At 42.5% G+C, this 21,908-nt stretch overlaps 1 protein-coding gene across 3 annotated transcripts in view; it reads left to right on the top strand.

The window, feature by feature from the left end:
• Positions 1 to 21,908, top strand: part of CELSR1 (cadherin EGF LAG seven-pass G-type receptor 1) — a 233,652-nt gene that overhangs the window by 200,763 nt on the left and 10,981 nt on the right. For 2 of the 3 annotated variants that reach the window (XM_077264846.1, XM_077264845.1), the window contains exons 19-33: positions 1,613 to 1,796; positions 4,123 to 4,266; positions 6,016 to 6,205; positions 7,295 to 7,462; positions 7,790 to 7,916; positions 9,056 to 9,256; positions 10,528 to 10,702; positions 12,262 to 12,374; positions 12,919 to 12,998; positions 13,088 to 13,214; positions 14,081 to 14,206; positions 16,602 to 16,738; positions 18,707 to 18,810; positions 18,958 to 19,125; positions 19,894 to 20,136. In XM_077264846.1, the coding sequence (XP_077120961.1) occupies positions 1,613 to 1,796; positions 4,123 to 4,266; positions 6,016 to 6,205; positions 7,295 to 7,462; positions 7,790 to 7,916; positions 9,056 to 9,256; positions 10,528 to 10,702; positions 12,262 to 12,374; positions 12,919 to 12,998; positions 13,088 to 13,214; positions 14,081 to 14,206; positions 16,602 to 16,738; positions 18,707 to 18,810; positions 18,958 to 19,125; positions 19,894 to 20,136 (2,287 nt within the window). The remainder of the gene's footprint in view (positions 1 to 1,612; positions 1,797 to 4,122; positions 4,267 to 6,015; positions 6,206 to 7,294; positions 7,463 to 7,789; positions 7,917 to 9,055; positions 9,257 to 10,527; positions 10,703 to 12,261; positions 12,375 to 12,918; positions 12,999 to 13,087; positions 13,215 to 14,080; positions 14,207 to 16,601; positions 16,739 to 18,706; positions 18,811 to 18,957; positions 19,126 to 19,893; positions 20,137 to 21,908) is intronic. The other variant, XM_077264847.1, reaches the window with a different exon arrangement.

Here is a 21,908-nt window from a genome sequence, read left to right as displayed (position 1 = left end):
ATTGTTTTCCCACCTACATCTAGAGGGACATTGTAGGGAAGAGAGGGACAGCCTGCGTTGAGTGGGGGCGCCAAAAAATCGTCTCTTAGGGTGCCAACCTCCACAGCAAGGCAGGCGAGAACAGTAGGTCATAGTACAGTAATCTAATAGGTGACCTAATGTGTGGTATTGTATTTTTATGGTATTAAACCAAGGTTTGCTTTGGGTCAGGGTTAAATTATTATTATATTAAAAGCTAAGTTTTAAAGGGATTACATGTGCACAATTGACTTCTGATTAGTCCTAAATTCATTCCTGTAATTTTCTCGATCTGTGCAGATTTTCCCAATAGACTTCCATAAGATGAGTAAAATTCACAGATAAAAGACGCACATGCGCTTTTTGTGTGTTTCCGACGAAAAAATACATGTAATTCGCACCTAAATATATCAATCGGGAAGATTGACTGTTCGATGTGTGTGCTTGCCGCTGTTTCTAGCAGAGGTAGCGTTACCTCTGCAGCATCTGAGAAGCACAGGGGATCTGAAGCTTGTAAGTGCACACAGCCACTGCAAAAGTTTTTGGTAACCTAGGCAATAACCTGAAAACTGCAAGATGAAAAATCCCTCTGTTCTTGAGAACGGAGAGGACTTTTAGTAACAGGTAAATTAAAAAAGTGCTTGTTTTTACAAGAACTTTACAATTGTAACCAGTTATGAACATGAGACTACTCATTTCGATTGTTCTAGTTTCATTGGTTTATTGTAAACATCAGAAAATGTGTAAATTTAGCTTACAAACCGAAGGTGAAATTGGGGTTGAATAATTCGAGCGACAGTGTGTTACAGTATATTTTTCACAATTTACAAAACTGCGTTTTATGATTTTAATATATTTAGAACAATCACTTTGTGTTTTTCTGAGTAAGGCAGTTGTATAAAACATACTGAGGATTTATGGTAACCAGACGCGGTAAATAATGATCTACAAGTCAGATATAAGGTGGACTGTTGAATGACAATATCTAAAGATCATCAACGTTCCATGAAGACAGGTTAATACGTCTGCTGCCCAGGGCTCTAAGCTTCTTTCACTCTTCTCCGACTCTTGGAGGCTGAGTCCTAATTTCTTAACAGCACTGAGTATTGGAGCCAAAGCAGTGTTGGGTTTCTAGTGTAATAATTGTCGTAATCTCTGAACTTGGCTAAGAATTACCAGTGAAAGCTGCCTTAAGGGATTACTGGTAAGTAATGCGATTTGCAACCAAGAAGTCCATTATGAGAGAAACAAAACCTTGTTGAGTTTCAGTCATTTTTAATGGTTTTTCATAATCTACCAAAACTGGAAATACATATTTCTCAGAAAATCTGAGGATCTAACTGTATCCTCAAGGTGTCCTCAACTTGAAAGGCCACAGGAGTCAAGGGCTGGTATGTACTATTCTCGAGCTGATAGAACAGTGAAGCAGTATATGTACCTCCATTTTTTTTTGCCAAATTTTCTACTTTATATGTACCAACAATATTATAGGAAGAAAAAGATGGAGGTGAAATGTGTGCCTCCTAAGACACATAGAGAACACTGACAGATTTGTATATCATGGCAAATTTCTCTCTAATACTTCATTTTACAGAACGTAATCCATGCAGGCAGCATAATATTAGATCACAGCAACAAAGAGTATTGGGACCAGATCCAGAGGACTGAAGGGGGCACCGCACATCTGTTGAAACATTATGAAGAATATGCCAACAACATGGCCCGGAACATGAAAAAAACCTATATGAAGCCCTTTATCATCGTTGCTAAAAATATTAGTAAGTATTACTTTGGAGTAATAGAAAAACGCTTAAGAAACTTACTGTGAAAATCCTTTTCCATTTTTCAAGTCAATGCCATATTGTTTTAAAGTTGTACTTTACCATTTGGGAAAAATGCTGAGACTCTAGAAAATACATAAATCTCAGAACATGTGTGTGAGTCGTAGTAAATTAGTTTTACTATCCTCTGGTGACTCATGAACATTTTAAGAGCTTAGTCCTGATCTCAGGTATTAAAGGAAGGGAGTGTTTGTCAGCGGCATAGTACACACATAGTGATGATCAAGTCATGCCTCAGAGTTATGTTTTACACGGTATGTTGGGCTTCTTTACAGTGAAATATTACTCTTAATGTTCACTATCTCATTAAATCAACATACGCAACTCAACACCAAGAAGGAAAAGTCGTTGAATTATGGAAATCACAGGATGGACAGACATGTTAATAATTTACAAATGATGAAATTTTTTTTTCAAAACACCTTTCATTATTTAGTATTGAGTATGAGCACCACACATGGTAATACATGCACTTACTCGCCTTTGCTTTCCATGAGGGTATTAATGGTTGTCTGAGGATTGTTCTGCCATGTGAATGCACTTGGAAAGACAAATCATCAATATCTGCAGGTCCCTCTTCGTTTGCCTGCCGAACAATGACGTCCTAAATGCTCGACATGCTCAATGGGAGACAATTCCAGAGATGTTGCAGGCCATGTTGGTACACTTAGGCCTTTTAGGCTGCTTACAGTAACACGAATAACTTGCGTCCTTGAATTGTCATATTGAAAAACAGCTCCCGGGACATTGGAGAAATGACCAGACCGCTGGTTCTACGACCAGATCAGTGTAACTCCGATCTGTTCATGTAGACTAGAGAAGAAGACTAATGAAGACTAGAGGAAACCGGCTACCATACTTCATGCCAACACACAAAAATTGTGGATATATCCAGCTCACCTAATGGTGTATTCAGTTCATGGACATGATTCCAGGGCAGTGCACTGATATGGCATTTGTCGACAATGGGGAGAGTTACAAGGAAAAGTGTGTATTCAGCATCTCATACGCAGGAGGGTAATTGAAAACACAAAACTTAGTTCATATTAAAATACGAATGAAAAATCCATGGAAAAATGAAGTAGAAAATACATAGGAATGGACTTCCTTACGCGTTTTGAACAGATACGTTCTTAATCACAGTACACGGAGAAAAGGAGGTCCATTCCTATGTACAGTATTTTCTACTTTTCTTTGTAGTTTAGGCCACCCCATACCATAATCCCAGGCGTAGTATTAGTGTGATGTTCCTTGTGAAGGCCTCTTTTGGCATGGCCCATTCGGTATCCAGACCAATCTCCAGTTATCATTGCTTCCCAGACAAAATCGGAAGTCATCACTGAAGGCCATTCACCTCCATTATTCCATCTGGAGACTGTGTGGGCAAAACCATCGCCTTCACGTAAGAACGTCACTCTGGTACTACTCCCATGATTATGCTGTGAGGTGGCATAATGTGTGGTTCAATCTTCATCCAGGTTCACTAACAGCTTGGCATTTATTGATCTGGTCGTGAAACAAGTGGTACGATCATTTTTCCAAAGTATCAGGAACCATTTTTCACCACTACGTGCTACCATGGTCTCCAATGTCTCTTATATCTGGGACGTCATTGTTCAGAAATTGCAAAGGGAGCTGCCAGCAGTGGATCTTGATAATCGTACAATGTAAGTCCGCAAGGACAGGGTCCTCTCCCCTCTGTACCAGTCTGTCATCGTAAATTTGTTTACTGTAAATGATCTCTATAACTCTGTATGTAACCCCTTTCTCATGTACAGCACCATGGAATTAATGGTGCTATATAAGTAAATAATAATAATACTTTGTGTGTCCAAGTGCATTGAGCCTGGCAGAACATTCCTCAGGTGGGTAAGTGCTGGTCATGCCAAGGCGGGTAACGTATTTCCATATGTGATGCTCAAACTCAATACTGAATAAATCAAGATGTTTTGAAAGTTTTGTTTCTATTTTTTCCATTATTTGCATATCATTAACATGTCTATCCATCCTCTGATTTCCATAATTCCATGACATTTCCTTCTTTCAATGTTGAGGAGTGTACATATGTGCATTATCATTGAGTTCAGCGCTAAGGCCTTGCACCCATACATTGTAACCAGTCATGGTAATTATTTCTGTACAGTTTAGGTACAAAAACCTGTTCTGATTATAACATTTGTGAAACTTACTGGGATTCCGCTAAGATGTTTGCTTGCAGTAAGAATGTAATCCATACCTTAATTCTGCGACTTCTTTCCTCCAGTTATTGCTGTAGACATATTTGACAAGGCGAATTTCAGTGGAGCCAAAGTCCCCCAGTTTAATGAGATATATGAAGATTATCCTAAAGACTTGGAGTCGTCAGTCCTGTTCCCTGATACTTTGTTTAAGCCCCCTGAAAAAAAAGGTAAAATTACAGTCTTTTTGTCTTTGTTAATACCGGACTTAACTGTGTTAGGCAACATGCAGTGGTGATACATATATTTCTTGACAACTGTGGTAATTTAATATAGCTGTGTTTCTATATATACAGATATATATAGCTGTGTTTCTAAATAATATGTACAATATGGTAGGTTTGTATCTCCAGTCACATGATTACTATTATACAGGACGATAAATCAGCGTAAACTACTACTTGTCAATCATCATTGCTGGCAGCGTCTTCATTTATGTCGGTGCCATAAATCACTTAAAATTACTAATCACCGCATCAAAAATGTATAAGTCATTGTAAATGTGTTCTGCATGAGATGTGGGGGATAAACATTACAGTACATGAGATATAAAGTCATTCTTTAGATCTGCTCTTGATGTGTTAAACTTTAATACATGAGCTCTCTCTAGTTTGGTCTGAGTAAAAACAAGTCTCATTCATCCTTGTGGAGAGGAAATGAGCGTGGCTCAGTCTGTAAGGAAGCGGAGTGAGGCTGTATGGATGCATAATGTGGATTAGCACCAGGCCAATACATGATGTGCAGCATCCGGGAACCCTTTTCTTTGGTACTTGGTTTCATAGTGTGAGCAGATTAAGATGGAATCCTAGCTTGGCACATAGTGCATGCTGTACATCATGTAGTGGTATATGGACAGCATGAATGATATGGCAATTGTTAGTATAATGGCATGCACACCATTACAGTAGCCCTCACTACCACCAGAGCTGCCCCACCCCGACCTACTGTGGCCTTCCCCAATAGCCTGTAAGCTGGTGACGGCAGTGTCCTCCCCCTCTACACCAGTCTGTCCCGGTTATCTTTTTGGTTCATGCTCTGCGCCCATCTCTTCTGAGGTCTTCTGACACTACAAGAGTTAGGGTCCATCCTGATTGGGTCCATCTTGTCACGGTGAGATGGCTTTTGCGCTCTTTTGATCAAATAGTGCCAACTAAGTACCCTATGTTAGTCACATCTACTAGTACTATTTATTTACTAACTACAGGACATTCGCTCTTTTTGTTTTATTCTTGTTTTTTTTTTTAGTTTACTGTATTTTATGTATCTTTGTAAACCCTTTTGACATGTTGAGCTATGGAATTAATGGTGCTTCAAAAATAAATAATTATATTGAACGAGTGCTCGGATTTCTTTGGTAGAGCACTAGTGATGAGCGAGCGTGCTCTGATAAGGTGCGCGCTTGTGCCCTAATCGAGTATTTTCGGCATGCTTTAAAAAAACGCCCGAGTCGCCTGTTTGTTAGGCAATCCCTACATGCGTTGCGGCTGTCGAACAGCCGGGAGATATGCAGCCACGGTGACTCGAGCATTTTTTTCCGATAATGCCGAAAATACTCAATTAGGTCACGGGCATGCTCCAATAGCACCTTATCCCAGCACGCTCACTCATCACTAGGGAGCACCAGTAAGTGGGTGATATAGGACTGCCTGGAAACTAATAAGTAACCGCTCCTTCTGTGAGTGTGTCCAGAACTGTCCGAGAATTGCGCTGTATAGCGGGTATATTCATAGATGACCTCGCCGGAATCAGAGACATTTTATTACCAATTCAAAGCTTTCATTGTGGATCTTTATTGCTCTGCACCATCCACCATAACATTTTACCACTGTATACAGTCTGAAATAAAAGCTTTAGCGCTTCCTTAATGGCATTGTAATGACTCACATTATTACATTACAACGAGTTGTTTTTCTATGTAGATCTGCCCACCGCCAAGCCTTCCAACCAGCTATATCCTGACAGTGAGGAGGAATATGACTCCCGTCTCTCTAAACGGAAAAAGAGGCAACCAGACCCATCAAATCAGCATGCTATAGCTATGGTGATAGTGTATCGCTCTTTGGGGCAGCTCCTACCCGAAACCTATGACCCTGACCGCAGGAGCTTAAGGTACTTTTACAATGACCCGGCAAAGTCTCTCTCAATCCTCTGTCGTATTCTTGTATTCTTGTCAAGAAAGTCTATATTTGTGTCATAATATAGTGTAATGTACTACTTGTAAGATCAAGCAGGAAAAATCGCATGAAAGAAAGAGCTAGGAATAGGTGACCGTAGACAGGTACATCCGACGCTCATGGGCTGAAGAAGGAAGCGCGGTGGCACCATACTCGCCTCTTAAGGTACCTTCACACGAAGCGACGCTGCAGCGATAGCGACAACGATGCCGATCGCTGCAGCGTCGCTGTTTGATCGCTGGAGAGCTGTCACACAGACCGCTCTCCAGCGACCAACGATGCCGAGGCCCCCGGGTAACCAGGGTAAACATTGGGTTGCTAAGCGCAGGGCCGCGCTTAGTAACCCGATGTTTACCCTGGTTACCAGCGTAAAAGTAAAAAAAACAAACAGTACATGCTCACCTGCGCGTCCCCCAGCGTCCGCTTCCTGACACTGACTGAGCTCCGGCCCTAACAGCCCTCGGTGACGTCACCGCTGTGCTTTCACTTTCACTTTAGGGCCGGCGCTCAGTCAGTGTCAGGAAGCAGAGGCTGGGGGACGCGCAGGTGAGCATGTACTGTTTGTTTTTTTTACTTTTACGCTGGTAACCAGGGTAAACATCGGGTTACTAAGCGCGGCCCTGCGCTTGGTAACCCGATGTTTACCCTGGTTACCAGTGTAAAACATCGCTGGTATCGTTGCTTTTGCTTTCAAACACAACGATACACAGCGATCTGACGACCAAATAAAGTTCTGGACTTTATTCAGCGACCAGCGACATCACAGCAGGATCCTGATCGCTGCTGCGTGTCAAACGAAACGATATCGCTAGCCAGGACGCTGCAACGTCACGGATCGCTAGCGATGTCGTTTCGTGGGAAGGTACCTTTACTGTCCGCTAACAGAAGTACCATAATGACAGATCTATATGACTAGGTGCCTTCTGGAAAGTCCTATTGTTTTCCCCCTGAAATTTGATGTTAGCAGTTTAGCATATTATCAGTATAAATTGTTATCATTTGTACCTTTTCTCTTACATCCCAGAGTTCCTAACCGACCAATTATTAACACACCGATTGTAAGCGCATCTGTGCACAACGAAGGGGAACCATTACCATCTCAACTGGACAAGCCAATAATGCTAGAATATGCAATGTTAGAGACCGAGGAGAGGACCAAACCGGTGTGTGTATTTTGGAACCACTCCATTATGTAAGTATTTATTTTTCTTGAAGAAAATCTGTCACCGCGTTTTTGATGTCTAATGCGAGAACAGCAGAATGTAGAGACAGAAACCCTGTTACCAGTGATGTGTCGCTTACTGGGATGTTTGCTGTGGTTAGTAAAATCACTGAGTGATAGCTGACTGGAGGCAGGGTGTCTACCCCTAAGTCATGCTGCTCTCAGATGGGGTAGTAAAAACCTGGTGACAGATTCCATTTAAGTATCTGATTCACAGGCTGAAATCATTGATGAACTCACACATCCTTTTCTATGGGGAATTTAGAAAACTATTTTTCTTTTCCTCTTCTGAAACAGAACTGGTGGTGCAGGAGGGTGGTCCTCCAAAGGCTGTGATCTAGTCTTCAGAAATAAGAGCCACCTTACCTGCCAGTGTAACCATATGACCAGTTTTGCTGTGCTGATGGACATTTCAAAGCGAGAAGTAAGTTCCTAGTTCCTTATTCTACAGCAGGATTTACCAAGCAGTGGAGCATACTGACTGCGTCGTACCAAACATGCCAGTCTGGACTTGGCAACGTGAATGTAAACCACGATGCATGGATATTTCATGAACCATCTACCCTTTAGGGCACAAATGTCTAGAAGGAAATCTTGGATGCAGCAGTTGCTGCTAAATAATAACAAAATAATAATTGTATGTTCAAACTGAATTTCCATTGGAAGAGGAGATCAGATATATATCAGAAGTCCAAATGTCAAGTAGATATCTGTCTTAAGCAAGTATACAGGGAAGGAATCAAGAAAAGGAAAGGATGGGGCCAATAAAACAATATATTTAAATCTGGGTTGAGATGATGACATAGAGTAAATGGCCCATGTGTCACATAAAGAGTGGTCAGATTATCAGCTTAGTTCTGAAGAGCGGGTATGTCTAAGAGGCTAAGTGAAGTGGATGAGTATTAATCTGTTGTAGCTGAGAAAGTCTGAAGCTTCGCTCACACCCCAGTGACATGGATCTGTGCGGGGCCCATGCCATGTATACCGTATGTGCAGTAGGAGGGAGTGGAAGTGCGGCGCTCGCCAATATGCTAAAAACCAGTCCATTATTTCATAACTTAAAGCACAAGAACAACGGGCGGTGACTTTTGTGTTTCTGTACCCTTCTAATGGCCATGCAGGTGCATAAAACGGCCACCGTCTGCTATCACCACCTGTTGGACTCATGGCGTAAGTAACCGTGATTTAATTTGTGAAGTAAAGAACTAGGTTTTTTTTCCATATTAGTGAGTGCCACACTTCCACTCCTTCCTATTGCATGTATTTTATCTCTTCAGGGAGGAAGAGGACTAGAACTCTAGTTCCTCCAATAGGAAGTAGCAATCCTAAAAGTCAATATGGACCCTCTAACGAGCCTTGTCACGTGACATAGGATAAAAGCCAAAACTGTTGAGAATACGTGCAAGTCCATATATTTTGGGACTGCTCCATGATTGCACTATTCCATTTTTAATGAATGGGGACCATCTGGTAGTACAAAAAGTCTCTCTCTGAGTTATTCGATGTCCGTCTTTGTCTGCCCCATGGCCATGTACAATGACCTGTGAATTGTCTCCATAACAGAATGGGGAGGTGCTTCCTCTGAAGATCATCACATACACGTCTGTGTCTGTCTCGCTGGCGGCCTTGCTGCTGACTTTCATCTTACTTGTGATCATCAGAACATTACGATCCAACATCCACAATATCCACAAAAACCTAGTGGCCGCCCTCTTCTTTTCTGAGCTAGTCTTTCTCATTGGCATCAACCAGACAGAAAATCCAGTAAGTGAGAGCCTCTTCATGTAAGTCGCGTTATGTTGCCAGTACGTGACGGTTTATGTCATCTGTCCGGAACGCTGATTGTGGATTTGTGTAAATGGCCCAGTTGTCTGTGTATCTCCGGCATGTACGGTGAATGTACAGAATCCTATATTACCACCTGCTTCCCATGCCTCAGCCAGTGTGCGCTATTTCACAAGATGTTTCTCACATCTGGCACTGGTACCATCAGACATCCCTGGCATTGTGGTACCAGATTAATCATCCGTGTACCTGCACTTGATCTGCAGCCTGACACGTCATGCGCTGGTAAACCTAAGACAGGGCAGGAATGCTGGAGCTGAAATAATTCATGACTGCTTGGCTCACAGCCTGATTTATGGCCTTTCTGTGAGCAAATAATACTGTTTCAGGGAGCGGCCATAAACCCCCTTACAAAAGGTCGTGGGTGATTAATGTCCTTATTGCTCCATATCGGGTTTTCTTTGTAAGTTTACCAGCAAGGGCATCATCATCGTTTAAGGTCCTGGATGCAGAATTAGTGGAAAAACAGACTTTCTATAGCACTGAACTGTGCAAATATTAATGCTGGAGCGAAGCCAATCCTCCCTGTGTCTTATGTTGGTGTACCTTGTAGTCACAGGTTTCGTACTCGCAGTTTGGGTCCTGTTACTAGGAACAACTGACGACTACCTAAAATGAGAAAGTGACAGTGAATGTAAAATACACTCCTGAGCCGAAAGCTGTAAGGTGTAGCTTGTGAGTGTTTGCCCCAATTTGCTTATAGATATTTTTTTAATTAGTGTTAGCTTTCAAGTTTTGCAGTAAAGTACAGTTATATCAGATAGAGTAGATGTCCAAAGAAACCAGTAAGATCAGGAGAATTTACAGGACACCTATAGACAAGTAATGGTGTGTGCACACGGCGTCTTTATCTGGTGGCCCATGAAATGAATATAGTTCACAGCAATGTCAAAACCACATGGCTATGCACACGTCCCATCTCATGGCACTTCAAAAACTCTGAAGCAGTAAAAGGAAGTGACATGTTCCTCCTTTGGGTGTCTTGTCTGCCGCCACGCTCTATACACACAAATGCAATATCTGTACATGGCAAAAGGCGCTCGTGTGCACATACCCTAGCAGAAACATACTATGTAATACAACTGTCCCTTCCACCAGAGACCGCTGACCATTGTATTGTGCTCAATAGCATAAACCTTCCATATGATTCACATTGGGGAGTTACATTCCTTTTTTTTTCTTGTATATAGTTTGTGTGTACCGTGATTGCCATTCTTCTGCATTACTTCTACATGAGCACTTTTGCCTGGATGTTTGTCGAAGGACTTCACATTTATCGTATGCTGACGGAAGTGAGGAACATTGACACCGGTCACATGCGTTTTTACTATGTGGTTGGTTATGGGATACCAGCCATTATCACAGGTATGTCACAATCCATGCACCGGTCACATGCGTTTTTACTATGTGGTTGGTTATGGGATACCAGCCATTATCACAGGTATGTCGCCATCCATGCACCTTTCACATGTACTTCAACTATGTGATCGGTTATGGGATGCCAGCCACTATCACAGGTATATCGCCATCCATGCTTTGGTCACATGCACTTCTGTGATTGGTTATGGGATGCCAGCCATTATCACAGGTATGTCGCCATCCATGCTTTGGTCGCATGCACTTCTACTATGTGATCGGTTGTGGGATGCCAGCCACAATCACAGGTATATCGCCATCCATGCTTTGGTCACATGCACTTCTGTGATTGGTTATGGGATGCCAGCCATTATCACAGGTATGTCGCCATCCATGCTTTGGTCGCATGCACTTCTACTATGTGATCGGTTGTGGGATACCAGCCAGTATGACAGGTTTATTGCCTTACACATGCTGCGGTGTGTATTGTTTGGACCTTTGGTCAGGGCAACTACCCAATGTTCTATATATTACGTCACCCATGAGGTCTCTAATATCCGAGTTACTGGGCTTCTTGCCTTAGTTCTCCTTCTTTGTACATTACCTCCTTATTGACCAGGCTAGCAGGACGCCATCCATCTATGGGTAAGCGTACATTGGTAATATTGCATGTCAGCAGGCTCAGACTGGCCCATAGGGTAACAGGGGAATCCTCCAGTGGGCTCCTGTGCAGACCTGGGCCCCCAACCCCACTGTATGGGCAGTACGTGTCATAATTCACTTGATTCACTCTCTACAGAAAAAAGGCAGCATCTCATCATTCATTAATCAAACTGCCCAGTTTATTTTATAGAGATATGGGTAAATTTGTGAACCAGGGTCGTGTAATATTTGTATGCAGGTGAAAAGTGGGCCCCAAAGTCAATGTTACTGGTGGGCCCTGGCTCCCCAGTCCGACACTGCATGTCAGCGTGCTGGGGAATATATGTACGGTTTTGTCTGCTGCTTATATATTGGCTCAGTGGCTGGGAACATTGACTTAGGATTTGTACAGTTCTGTAAGCCGCTGAGTGATGGAGAACTGCAGTGTTGAACAATCCGATCATCTTTGTCCTAAGAGTGCTCCGGGGTAGAATCAATATTACCTACAGGAATGTTTGCACATCACCAGGGCCCAGGGCAGTGTTATTGGAGCTTTCACGTCTTTTCTGCAGGGTTTCAGTTGTTGTTGTAGTATTTGTAACCTGTTTTACGCTCAATACTACAATAAAGCACAAAGAAAGAGAAATAGAAGGAATTTGTAAAAATTCAATGTCCTACAGATGAACAGTGCATAGGATAATGCAATAGGCATACATGCGTTATATTTTCCTCGGCCCCATTTATTATATGTATAAGTCTTGTATAATTACTATTTTCTTCGCTGTGCTATAATTTCCTTCTTGTAGGTTCCTTTGTGTAACAGCTGAATAATCTCTTTATTCTTCAATGCTCTCATTATCCTCATGGATATAATTGTTCTAGTCTTCCCATGGGAGAAATCATATTTTTTATGTTTTACTCATCAGGACTTGCTGTTGGCCTGGATCCTCAAGGTTATGGAAACCCTGACTTCTGCTGGCTCTCAGTACATGACACCCTAATCTGGAGTTTCGCTGGCCCCATCGCTTTTGTGGTTGCTGTAAGTATCTTCAGAAGAAATTGTTTAGTTTTAGTAGAGTTTTTGCCCTCGTCATTGGAACCAACATATTGCAAAGATTGGCTCAGTGGTTAGCAGTGTAGCTTTACAGCTCTGGGGTCCTGGGTTCAAATCCCTCCATGGACACCATCTGCACGGAGTCTGTATGTTCTCCCCGTGCTTGCGTGGGTTTCCTCAGTAGACTGCACCTAGTAATTCTAGATGAGCAATTCAGTTCTTGCTCCCTGGGTCTGCGGTCTAGTGTGGTCCTTTGTGGCAGCTGGTCTTCACTTGGCCTCCTCAGCACGGCCTCCTGACTGCCTGTGGTGCTTACTAGGCCCCACAGTGTCATAGCATCGCTCGAGACCTATTAGTCACAAGAGATGCCCAAGATGCAGTGAAGACTGGCTGCCATCAAGGACTGAACTACTAGTAATCATTTGATGGCCGTAGAGAACGGGAATCTCTGGTGATGAGTGAAGGAGCATTATCCTGTGACAGGAATAATAAGCATGTCATAACTGTTTCCATGACATTTTGCCTACAGATTAATACAGTCATCTTCGTACTAGCCGTGAAGACATCTTGTGGACGGAGACAACGGGTATTTGAGAAAGCTGGAGTCCTGTAAGTGTAGAGGCCAATAATAAACTGATTTTATCTAAGCATGCACAGAAGTAACACACAAATGTTAACAAAGAGATTCATGTTTCTAGATCAACGCTGAGGACGGCTTTCCTCCTGCTGCTCCTGATCAGTGCCACATGGCTACTGGGGCTGATGGCTGTGAACAGCGATGTGATGACGTTTCACTACCTTTTTGCCATTTTCAGCTGTATGCAGGTAACATGCTGACATTTAGTACTTCTCAGGTCTTAAAGATGACCCATTCTTTTCTAATACCATGCGACCCTGGTGAAGGTGCTTGCCAAGGACTAGTACATAACTGTCTGCATTTAACATTTCTTAGTAATAGATACTAGACATCCTTTTAGTGCTTTAGATTAGATTATCAATGATGAAAGTAATTCCTTTGGTTCAGGCAAAGCCACCATCTGCATGTGTTTTAAGGGAAACAGTCATTTAATTTTTTTTATCAATAGAACATGTGAAAATAAGAAACTTTGCAATATATCTTTATGGAGAAATCTGCTTCTTTCTCCTCCTGGACTGATTTTTCATTCTCACATTTCACTGGTAAAGTCTGTATTCAGTGGACACATTGTTACATTATTGAGATTAAAGATGTCAATTAGTGTTCATAAAGTTTTCTGGAGAATTGTACCGTAATTTCAGGAGAACTTGCTGCAAAATGTGTGTGTCTGCACCTTGCCCATTGAATTTAAAAGCACTAACTGTCATCTTCTGTCTCAATAATAGGAAAATCTGTCTTCCCTGAATATAGCAACACATAAGCTCAGTCACGTTACATAACGGTAAAGGTAGCCTTAGTCCGAGGGTGCTGGCAGCATTCTATTCTAGCTTCTTCAGGGGGAATAGTGGAAATGTGGCTTTAAAATGGCCTAAGCCTTGCACTTTACTTACAGAAAAAATGCAAATCCGGGGCATGCCTAGATGTTCCATGTCACTCACAGCCATTTGGTTTCTCAGTTTTCGATTCTTGCTTCCAGATCACATTTTTTGTGTCATTAGACAATCATAAAATGCAGCTAAATGTGACAGATTTTTCTTTCCTTTTCCTACTCCAGGGACTCTTCATTTTCTTTTTCCATTGTGTATTTAACAAAGAAGTGAGAAAGCAGTTAAAGAATACATTTACTGGAAAGAAATACCTGGCAGATGAGAGCACAACAACCAGAGCCACATTACTAACTGTAAGTCGCTTTCTGGGTGTCTCTCTACTGCCCCCTGTTGATGCCACCAATACTATTCCAGGTTAAAACTTGTCACTTGTGATGTAGGAATGACATTGTTTGCAGACAGAAGACGAATGGAGACAATCAAGTAATATATGTTGTGTGTGTGCGTGCGTATATATGTTGTGTGTGTGCGTGCGTATTATTTATTTATATTATGTATAATATAGTCATGGCTGAAAGTGTTGGCGCCCTTGAAATTGTTTCAGAGAAGGGAGCATTTTTCCCAGAAAAGTAAATCAATTTCACATGTTTTGTTAATTAACTCTTCAGAGAGGAAGTCAATGTCGCCCCTTTAAGAGTTAATTACTTTGTGTGTATTGGAACAACACAAAAAAAACTGAAAAAAAGGCAAACTGGATATAATTTCACACAAAACCCCCAAAATAGGCCAGACAAAATTGTTGGCACCTTTCCAACATTGTGGGTAATAACAGGTGTGGGCAATATCAAACTCAAACCTGAAACCAGATAAAAAGGGGAGCAGTTGACTCAATCTTTCCATTTTGTGTCTATGGGTGCCACACTAAGCATGGAGAACAGAAAGAGGAAAAGAGAGCTGTCTGAGGACTTGAGAACCTAAATTGTAGAAAAATATCAACAATCTCAGTTATAAGTCCATTTCCAGAGATCTTGATGTTCCTTTGTCCATGGAGCTATTCTCTCTAGATGTGGACAGCAGAGAAAAAAATGACAAAACACAGGATAGTCAGGATGGTTGATAAGCGACCCCAATCAAGTTTCAAAGAAGTTCCAGCTGTCTTGCAGGCTCAGGGTGCATCAGTGTCAGCGCAAACTATCTGTTGACATTTGAATGGAATGAAACACTATGACAGGAGGCCTCTACTGCTGATACAGAGATGTAAAAAAGCCAGTCTGCAGTTTGCTAAAATGTACATGAGTAAGCCAAAATCCCTCTGGGAAAGAGACTTGTGGACAAATAAGACCAAGATAGAGCTTTTTGGTAAAGCACAACATTCTACTGTTTACTGAAAACAGAAAGCGGCCTACAAAGAAAAGAACATGGTACCTACAGTCAAATATGGTGGAGGGTGTAAGATGTTTTGGGGTTGTTTTGCTGCCTCTGGCACTGGGTGCCTTGACTGTGTGCAAGGCATCATGAAATCTGAAAGTTACCAACGGATTTTGGGTCGCGATATAGTGCCCCATGTCAGAAAGCTGAATTTGCATCCTATGTCATGGGTCTTCCAGCAGGACAATGACCCCAAACATACTTCACGAAGCACCCAGAATTGGATGGAAACAAAGCACTGGAAAGTTCGAAAGTGGCCAGCAATGAGTCCGGATATAAGAATCTAAATCTCATTGAACACCTGTGGAGAGATCTTAAAATTTCTGTTGGGAGAAGGCACCCCTCAAATATGAGAGACGTGGAGCAGTTTGCAAAAGAATAGTGGTCCAAAATTCCAGCTGAGAGGTATAAGAAGCTTGTTGATGGTTATAGAAAACGATTGCAGTTATTTATTCCAAAGGGTGTGCAACCAAATATTAAGTTGAGGGGGTCAACAATTTTGTCCGTGACATTTTTGGGATTTGTGTGAAATTATTTCCAATTAGCATTTTTAGTAATTGTTTTTTTTTCTGTTGTTCCAATACACACAAAGGAAATAAAAATGTGCATAACAAACCTGTGTAATTGCAATAATTTTCTGGGATAAATACGTCACTTTCTGGAACAATTTCAAGGGTGCCAACACTTTCAGCCATACATATAATGTATATGTATTAGTAATTATATAGTATATTAAACATTATCTATTGGATTTCTACTATGGTTGGTATACTATAATTTTTCAGCAGAACATATGTCTCAATATCTACCCTCACACCTAATAGACAGAACCTAAGATAAAAACAAAATGAGCAAATACCCTCTAAATAAGTGAATAGTAATAGTACTTATTAATAACGTAGGGTACTTAGTTAACACTATTTTGATTTTAAAAAAAGCTTAAAAGCCATCCCACCACAAAAAGGGTTCACCTTGTCCTGGTGAGATCGCTTTTAAGTTTTTTAAAAAAAATCAAAATAGTGTTAACTAAGTACCCTACGTTATTAACACGTACTATTACTATTGAGATACTTACTACAGGATATTTGCTCATTTTGTTTTTATCATAGGCTTTGTCTGTTAAATGGCTACAGTGTGAATGTGCACCTACATATTGCACTTTTACTATCTTATGTTCCGGCTCATTTGCTTGGTTTTCCTCATACTAGAACTAGAGTTGTGCTGCCATTTAAATGGGTCAAACTTTTATAACTTTAAAGAAGTAGAAACATGGAACCATGGAATTGATTAAGACGGCTTCCATTGTTTTGTCATTTGTAGCGGACGCTGAATTACAATAACACCTGTATGGATGAATCCAACATGTACAGACTGGGCATCGGAGAATCCACCGTCTCTTTGGAGAGCACCGTCAGGTCAGCCAAGAGCCACAATAGCTACCTTGCTTATATTCTCAGGTAATCCGGTGGCGGGTGCATGGCGCTTGGCTTGTGTCTTTACAATAACTACTATAAATTGCTAATGTACATTTGCAAAGGAGATTAAAAATAGTGAATGACATATGCAACCACATCTAACTGGTGGTGACACAATTAAAGATTTTTAGAAAGGCAAATGTTAGAAATGCTGGCCTCTGTTCACTTCACCTTTGGGCCATGGTTGTATTTTTTTTTTTACTTCTAGTACAAAAAATAGGAAACAAACATTTTTTCCCCCAGTATATAGAATCTGCACAATGCCCACTTGCTGGGCATCTGGTGTTGGCCTCGGAAACCCAACGTTGGGCGTCCAGTGTCCGATAGGGTTGGAAAGTATGCCTACACAACCCATCTAGGGAAAACAATGGAAAATTATAAGCTCCTTTGACATACATTTGCCCATGGAAACTTATCTTTTTTGGGGGGGAGGAGGGGTAAGGTTTTTTTTTTGTAAAACAGATGTATAGGCAGCGCCCCCACTGTCGCAGGGCCGAGGGGTACCCGATACCGGGCCTCTGAGTCTCTGCTCTGGGGTTGTCACGGTGGCTAGGCCCGGCCCGTGACCCTGCTGAGGGGCGCCCAAATAATTGGTGTGGATGGTGGTGTTGATATTGTGGTGGTGCGGTGCAGGTTGCAGTAAATAACGAGGACACCACGTTGCAGTCTCTTTACCTTTTTACGGAAGGCTTCAGGGTCCTCAATCCGGAATACGGTTAACCGGGCTGCGCAAGCCTGGTCGGTCCGATGGCACATCCAGAGCTCCCTTTGCAGGTGGAAATCTGTGCCTACCTGCTAGCGCTAGTGTGTTGTAGTCCTTCCCTGCTGAGCACCACGGGATAGTCCTCACAACTGTTGTGTCTGTTTCTCGTGTTCCCTCACAACTCGATTCTGATGTTCTTCCACGTCCCCCAGATCTTATGGTTAGGACGCACCCGTATGACGGGGAGGCTCGGCGCTCTTCCGGGACTCTAGCGTCGCCCCACTCCTGTTGTTACCCCCCTGTGTCTTCCTAGGTCAATTGGGTGAGACAGCCCGCCTATAACTGACTGTCCTGCCGTAGGTTTGAAGTTTGGCTTGGAGCTCTATACTTCCTCGGCGTTCCGGCCACCGGCTACGCGCCTCAGTAGGATGTTGCCTCGTCTTACAGCATGACCCCTACTGGTATTCTCCTTGTTGCGTTGATCTCGTTTCTCACTCAGCACAATATACCTCGCTTCTTGTCCTTTCTTAGGGTACCGCCGCTATATCGTGCAGGCGCGGTCCCGTAACGTTCTCTCTGGTTGCTAGGCCTCTGTCAGGATCCCACCCCTGACAGGGACCCCTCTGAATCTTCCCCTACAACACCCTCTGCCACAAGGTGTTGCCTGGTTCCAACCCAGTCAGCTTTTCCTCCTCACTTCCTGCCTAACCCCCAGTTTTACCAGATTGTGAGGAGTGGCCTACTAAATAGAACCCTTAGCTCCCCCTGGAGGCCAGACTGTGAAATGTATTGGTGTCTGTGATACCTGGTCAGATGAACTCCTTCAGTGCCATCAGACGTACCATAGCCCCCCTTAGTGGCGGAGCTACAGTACTGCAACGACCAGGACTCTGGGGCGCTGCATATACATGGACCAAATGTGAAATGAAAATAGTGCTACTAAATGACGTGTTGTGAAATAAAAGTGCTGCTCTCTGCATGTGCGGCTTGCACTATATGTCTATGTATATGAATACATACGCCTCATTAATGACTGGATTAGGCTTTACTTGCATGCTAGGAAGCTGAATTGCCGATTGCTGCAGACTTAATCACCCTCTCTATATCCTACCTATAAAACACATCATTTACTTTCTCCTGCACTTCCTTTTTTGCCATAAGTTTTGCTACATTTCAGCTCTTTCTCTATGTATGAGCCATTTTAGGCTTTTTCTTATTTTTTACTTTGAAATGGTTACTGAATACAGGGATGATGGGGCTCAGAAGCTTAGCTTATCTTCAGGACAGACCCGTGCCGGCATCACAGAAGTCGATGCTGCCCTATTCCAGAGAAACCGCACTCACTCCCACGGTAAGGAAACTGGACCATTCTTCTGAAATCATTTTATTACTCTGTATGTTTTTTAGCATTCGCCACATTTTCATGTGTTCGTGATCTAGCAAAGTTTTTCGAAGTGTCTAATACGTTCCTAAAACTATTGCACGTTCCTCTTTATAGGGCAGGACTCGGACTCAGACAGCGAGCTTTCCATGGATGAGCACAGCAGCTCGTACGCCTCCTCTCACTCGTCCGACAGTGAAGAAGAGGATAATGAAGTAGAGCAACAGTGGAAACCAACTAGCCCCAAAAATAATGAGCGGGGACCAGTTCATAGCACCCCAAAAGGTAGCCAGCTCCCAACACTTAGGAGATGTGCACACGATGAGTATTTGCAGCAGATTTTCCTGGATCAAAAACCAGATCGTTGGCGGGAAAAATGCTGTGTAAAATACACTCGGTTTTTATACACTTTTACATGCATTTTTTTTATCTGTTTTTCCTCGCGTTTTTATTCCCATTCATTTGAATGGAGAAAAAATGCTGAAAAAATTGACATTCTGTAATGAAAAAAATACTTTGATGGTTCAAATATGCAAGGAAAAAATAAGCAACACGTGCATGAGATTTCAGAAATCTATCACTTTGCTGATACCGTAATGTACCCTTGAGATTCACGTGTGAAAAAAAATACACAGCAAAAACTTCAAGTTTTCAAAATTGTAAATTATTTGTGCCACAAACACTATAAGAAAACATTGTTCATACTCTTTTCACTCAAAAGAAGAATCTGATAGTGGAAAGTGAAAAACTATTGGGTATAATAGTGCAAGATAATATTACGACTTGCCCTCAACAGATACCTGCAGACAGTTTTTAGAAAATAAAAGCAACCTGATCTGGTTCCTATAAGTCCCACGTTAAAAATAATTAAAAAAAAAGTTTTGGGGGGCAAAAACTGGAAATTTTTCCCAGGGGAACCAATCAGATCACTTTTTCTATTTTCTAACGGACAGAAAAGTGAGAGCAATGACCAGAATGGCTGGTGGGAAGTATCTCCAGCTTGGATGATGTCTTGATAATTGTATTATTTTCACGTCTTGCTTCCATGTGCAGTGGATTCCGTTCCGAATCATGTAAGACCCTACTGGCCAACTGACGGCGTGACTGCCAGCGACAGCGAAGATCAGGATAGCAAATGCAAGTTGAAAGTGGAGACCAAAGTAAACGTGGAGCTGCACAATGAGAACAAGGTCAATCACTGCGGAGACCCCCCTCATGACAAGGAGAACGATATTCAGAACAACGATGGCAAACTTACCAACAATCATAACAATCAGCAGCCGGAGCTCAGGAAAGGTAAGACTGGGCGATCCTTCACTGAGATGATCAGTGGGGTGCCAGGGGATGGCCTCCATTCTATCGATTGTAAGGGTACTGTCACACAGTGCAATTTTGATCGCTACGACGGTACGATTCGTGACGTTCTAGCGATATCCATACGATATCGCAGTGTCTGACACGCAGCAGCGATCAGGGACCCTGCTGAGAATCGTACGTCGTAGCAGATCGTATGGAACTTTCTTTCGTCGCTTGATCACCCGCTGACATCGCTGGATCGTTGTGTGTGACAGCGATCCAGCGATGTGTTCGCTTGTAACCAGGGTAAACATCGGGTAACTAAGCGCAGGGCCGCGCTTAGTAACCTGATGTTTACCGTGGTTACCAGAGTAAAAGTAAAAAAAAACAAACAGTACATACCTACATTCCGGTGTCTGTCCTCCGGCGTCTCAGCTTCTCTGCACTGTGAGCGCCGGCCGTCTGACGTCACCGCTCTGCTTTCCGGCTATGGTGCTTAACACAGTGGAGAGAAGCAGAACGCCGGGGGACAGACACCGGAATGTAAGCATATACTGTTTGGGTTTTTTTTACGTTTACGCTGGTAACCAGGGTAAACATCGGGTTACTAAGCGCGGCCCTGTGCTTAGTAACCCGATGTTTACCCTGGTTACCCGGGGACTTCGGCATCGCTCCAGCGCCGTGATTGCAACGTGTGACCGCAGTCTACGACGCTGGAGCGATAATCATACGACGCTGCGACGTCACGAATCGTGCCGTCGTAGCGATCAAAATTGCACTGTGTGACAGTACCCTAAGGGGCTCTTCGTTGTTTACCTGGGCCCAGCACCTCATCCATATAGAGTTTTAGGTTAGAAGTGCGAGACTGCAATGCCACTGAATGTAGCTGGTAGTAGGTCTGATGTCTGGCAGAAATATAGCCCCCGTGTATTCATTTTATTGTGTTTGGTCCTGTGAAGCTCCAAATATATGTGTTAGCAGGATAGAGAACGTATGTCATAAGTATAGATAGATGCGTAGGCATCAGAGACTGATATGGCAGAACTACTACTGGTAGCTGGTGAGATTAGATAGACTGCTATGTACATTGGAATGATGTATAGCCACCTACAACGCAGCTTCCATACCTGACAATGATCTATGTGTTCTCCTCCTGGCTCTCCTGCCCATTATATTTACCTAATGAGTCAAGTTTACTCAGGGAACAAAAGCCATACATGACTTATTCTTCCTGCGTCACCCACAGACCCTTTCAAAATTTGCTTTGAAGGATTTGTGACATCGGTGCTAGCTTATAAGAAGGCCAAGGTACAAAGCCGGAAAGAGTCAACTACCTGCCCCATACAATGGAAAATAGAAAAAGAGCAAAAATAGGGAATGTTCCCTATAAAACAAGTGGCCATGTTCCTGCTGAATTTTGGCACAGGACTCCAATGATTAGTTGATTGCCAACAGCATAAAGAAGGAATTGAACAAGTTTTTGTTGTTGTTCCAATGTTTTAAAGGTGTTTTGCTATGTTGTCTGCGAGCAGTATGGTGACAGAGATCCTAAGACAAGTGATGTGGTTTTGATAAAATCACTGTTTTATCTGCTACAGTTATAGCCGTTTTCTGAATGTTGGCATGTTTCTGTGAACAATTCCTCATGATGTATTCCCCTAACGTTTCCATTAACCAGTAATAAACGTTCAAATGAATCAGGTTTTATAAGAAAACGGTAAGATGCTGTAAAGTGCAGCTCGCCCTGGTCAGGCACAATCACTTAGTGGGGC

Source organism: Ranitomeya variabilis, chromosome 5 (genome assembly GCF_051348905.1).
Source record: "Ranitomeya variabilis isolate aRanVar5 chromosome 5, aRanVar5.hap1, whole genome shotgun sequence".
NCBI lineage: Eukaryota > Metazoa > Chordata > Amphibia > Anura > Dendrobatidae > Ranitomeya > Ranitomeya variabilis.
The sequence above is the reverse complement of the archived record's forward strand: the minus strand, read 5'-3'. Positions and strand labels throughout refer to the sequence as shown.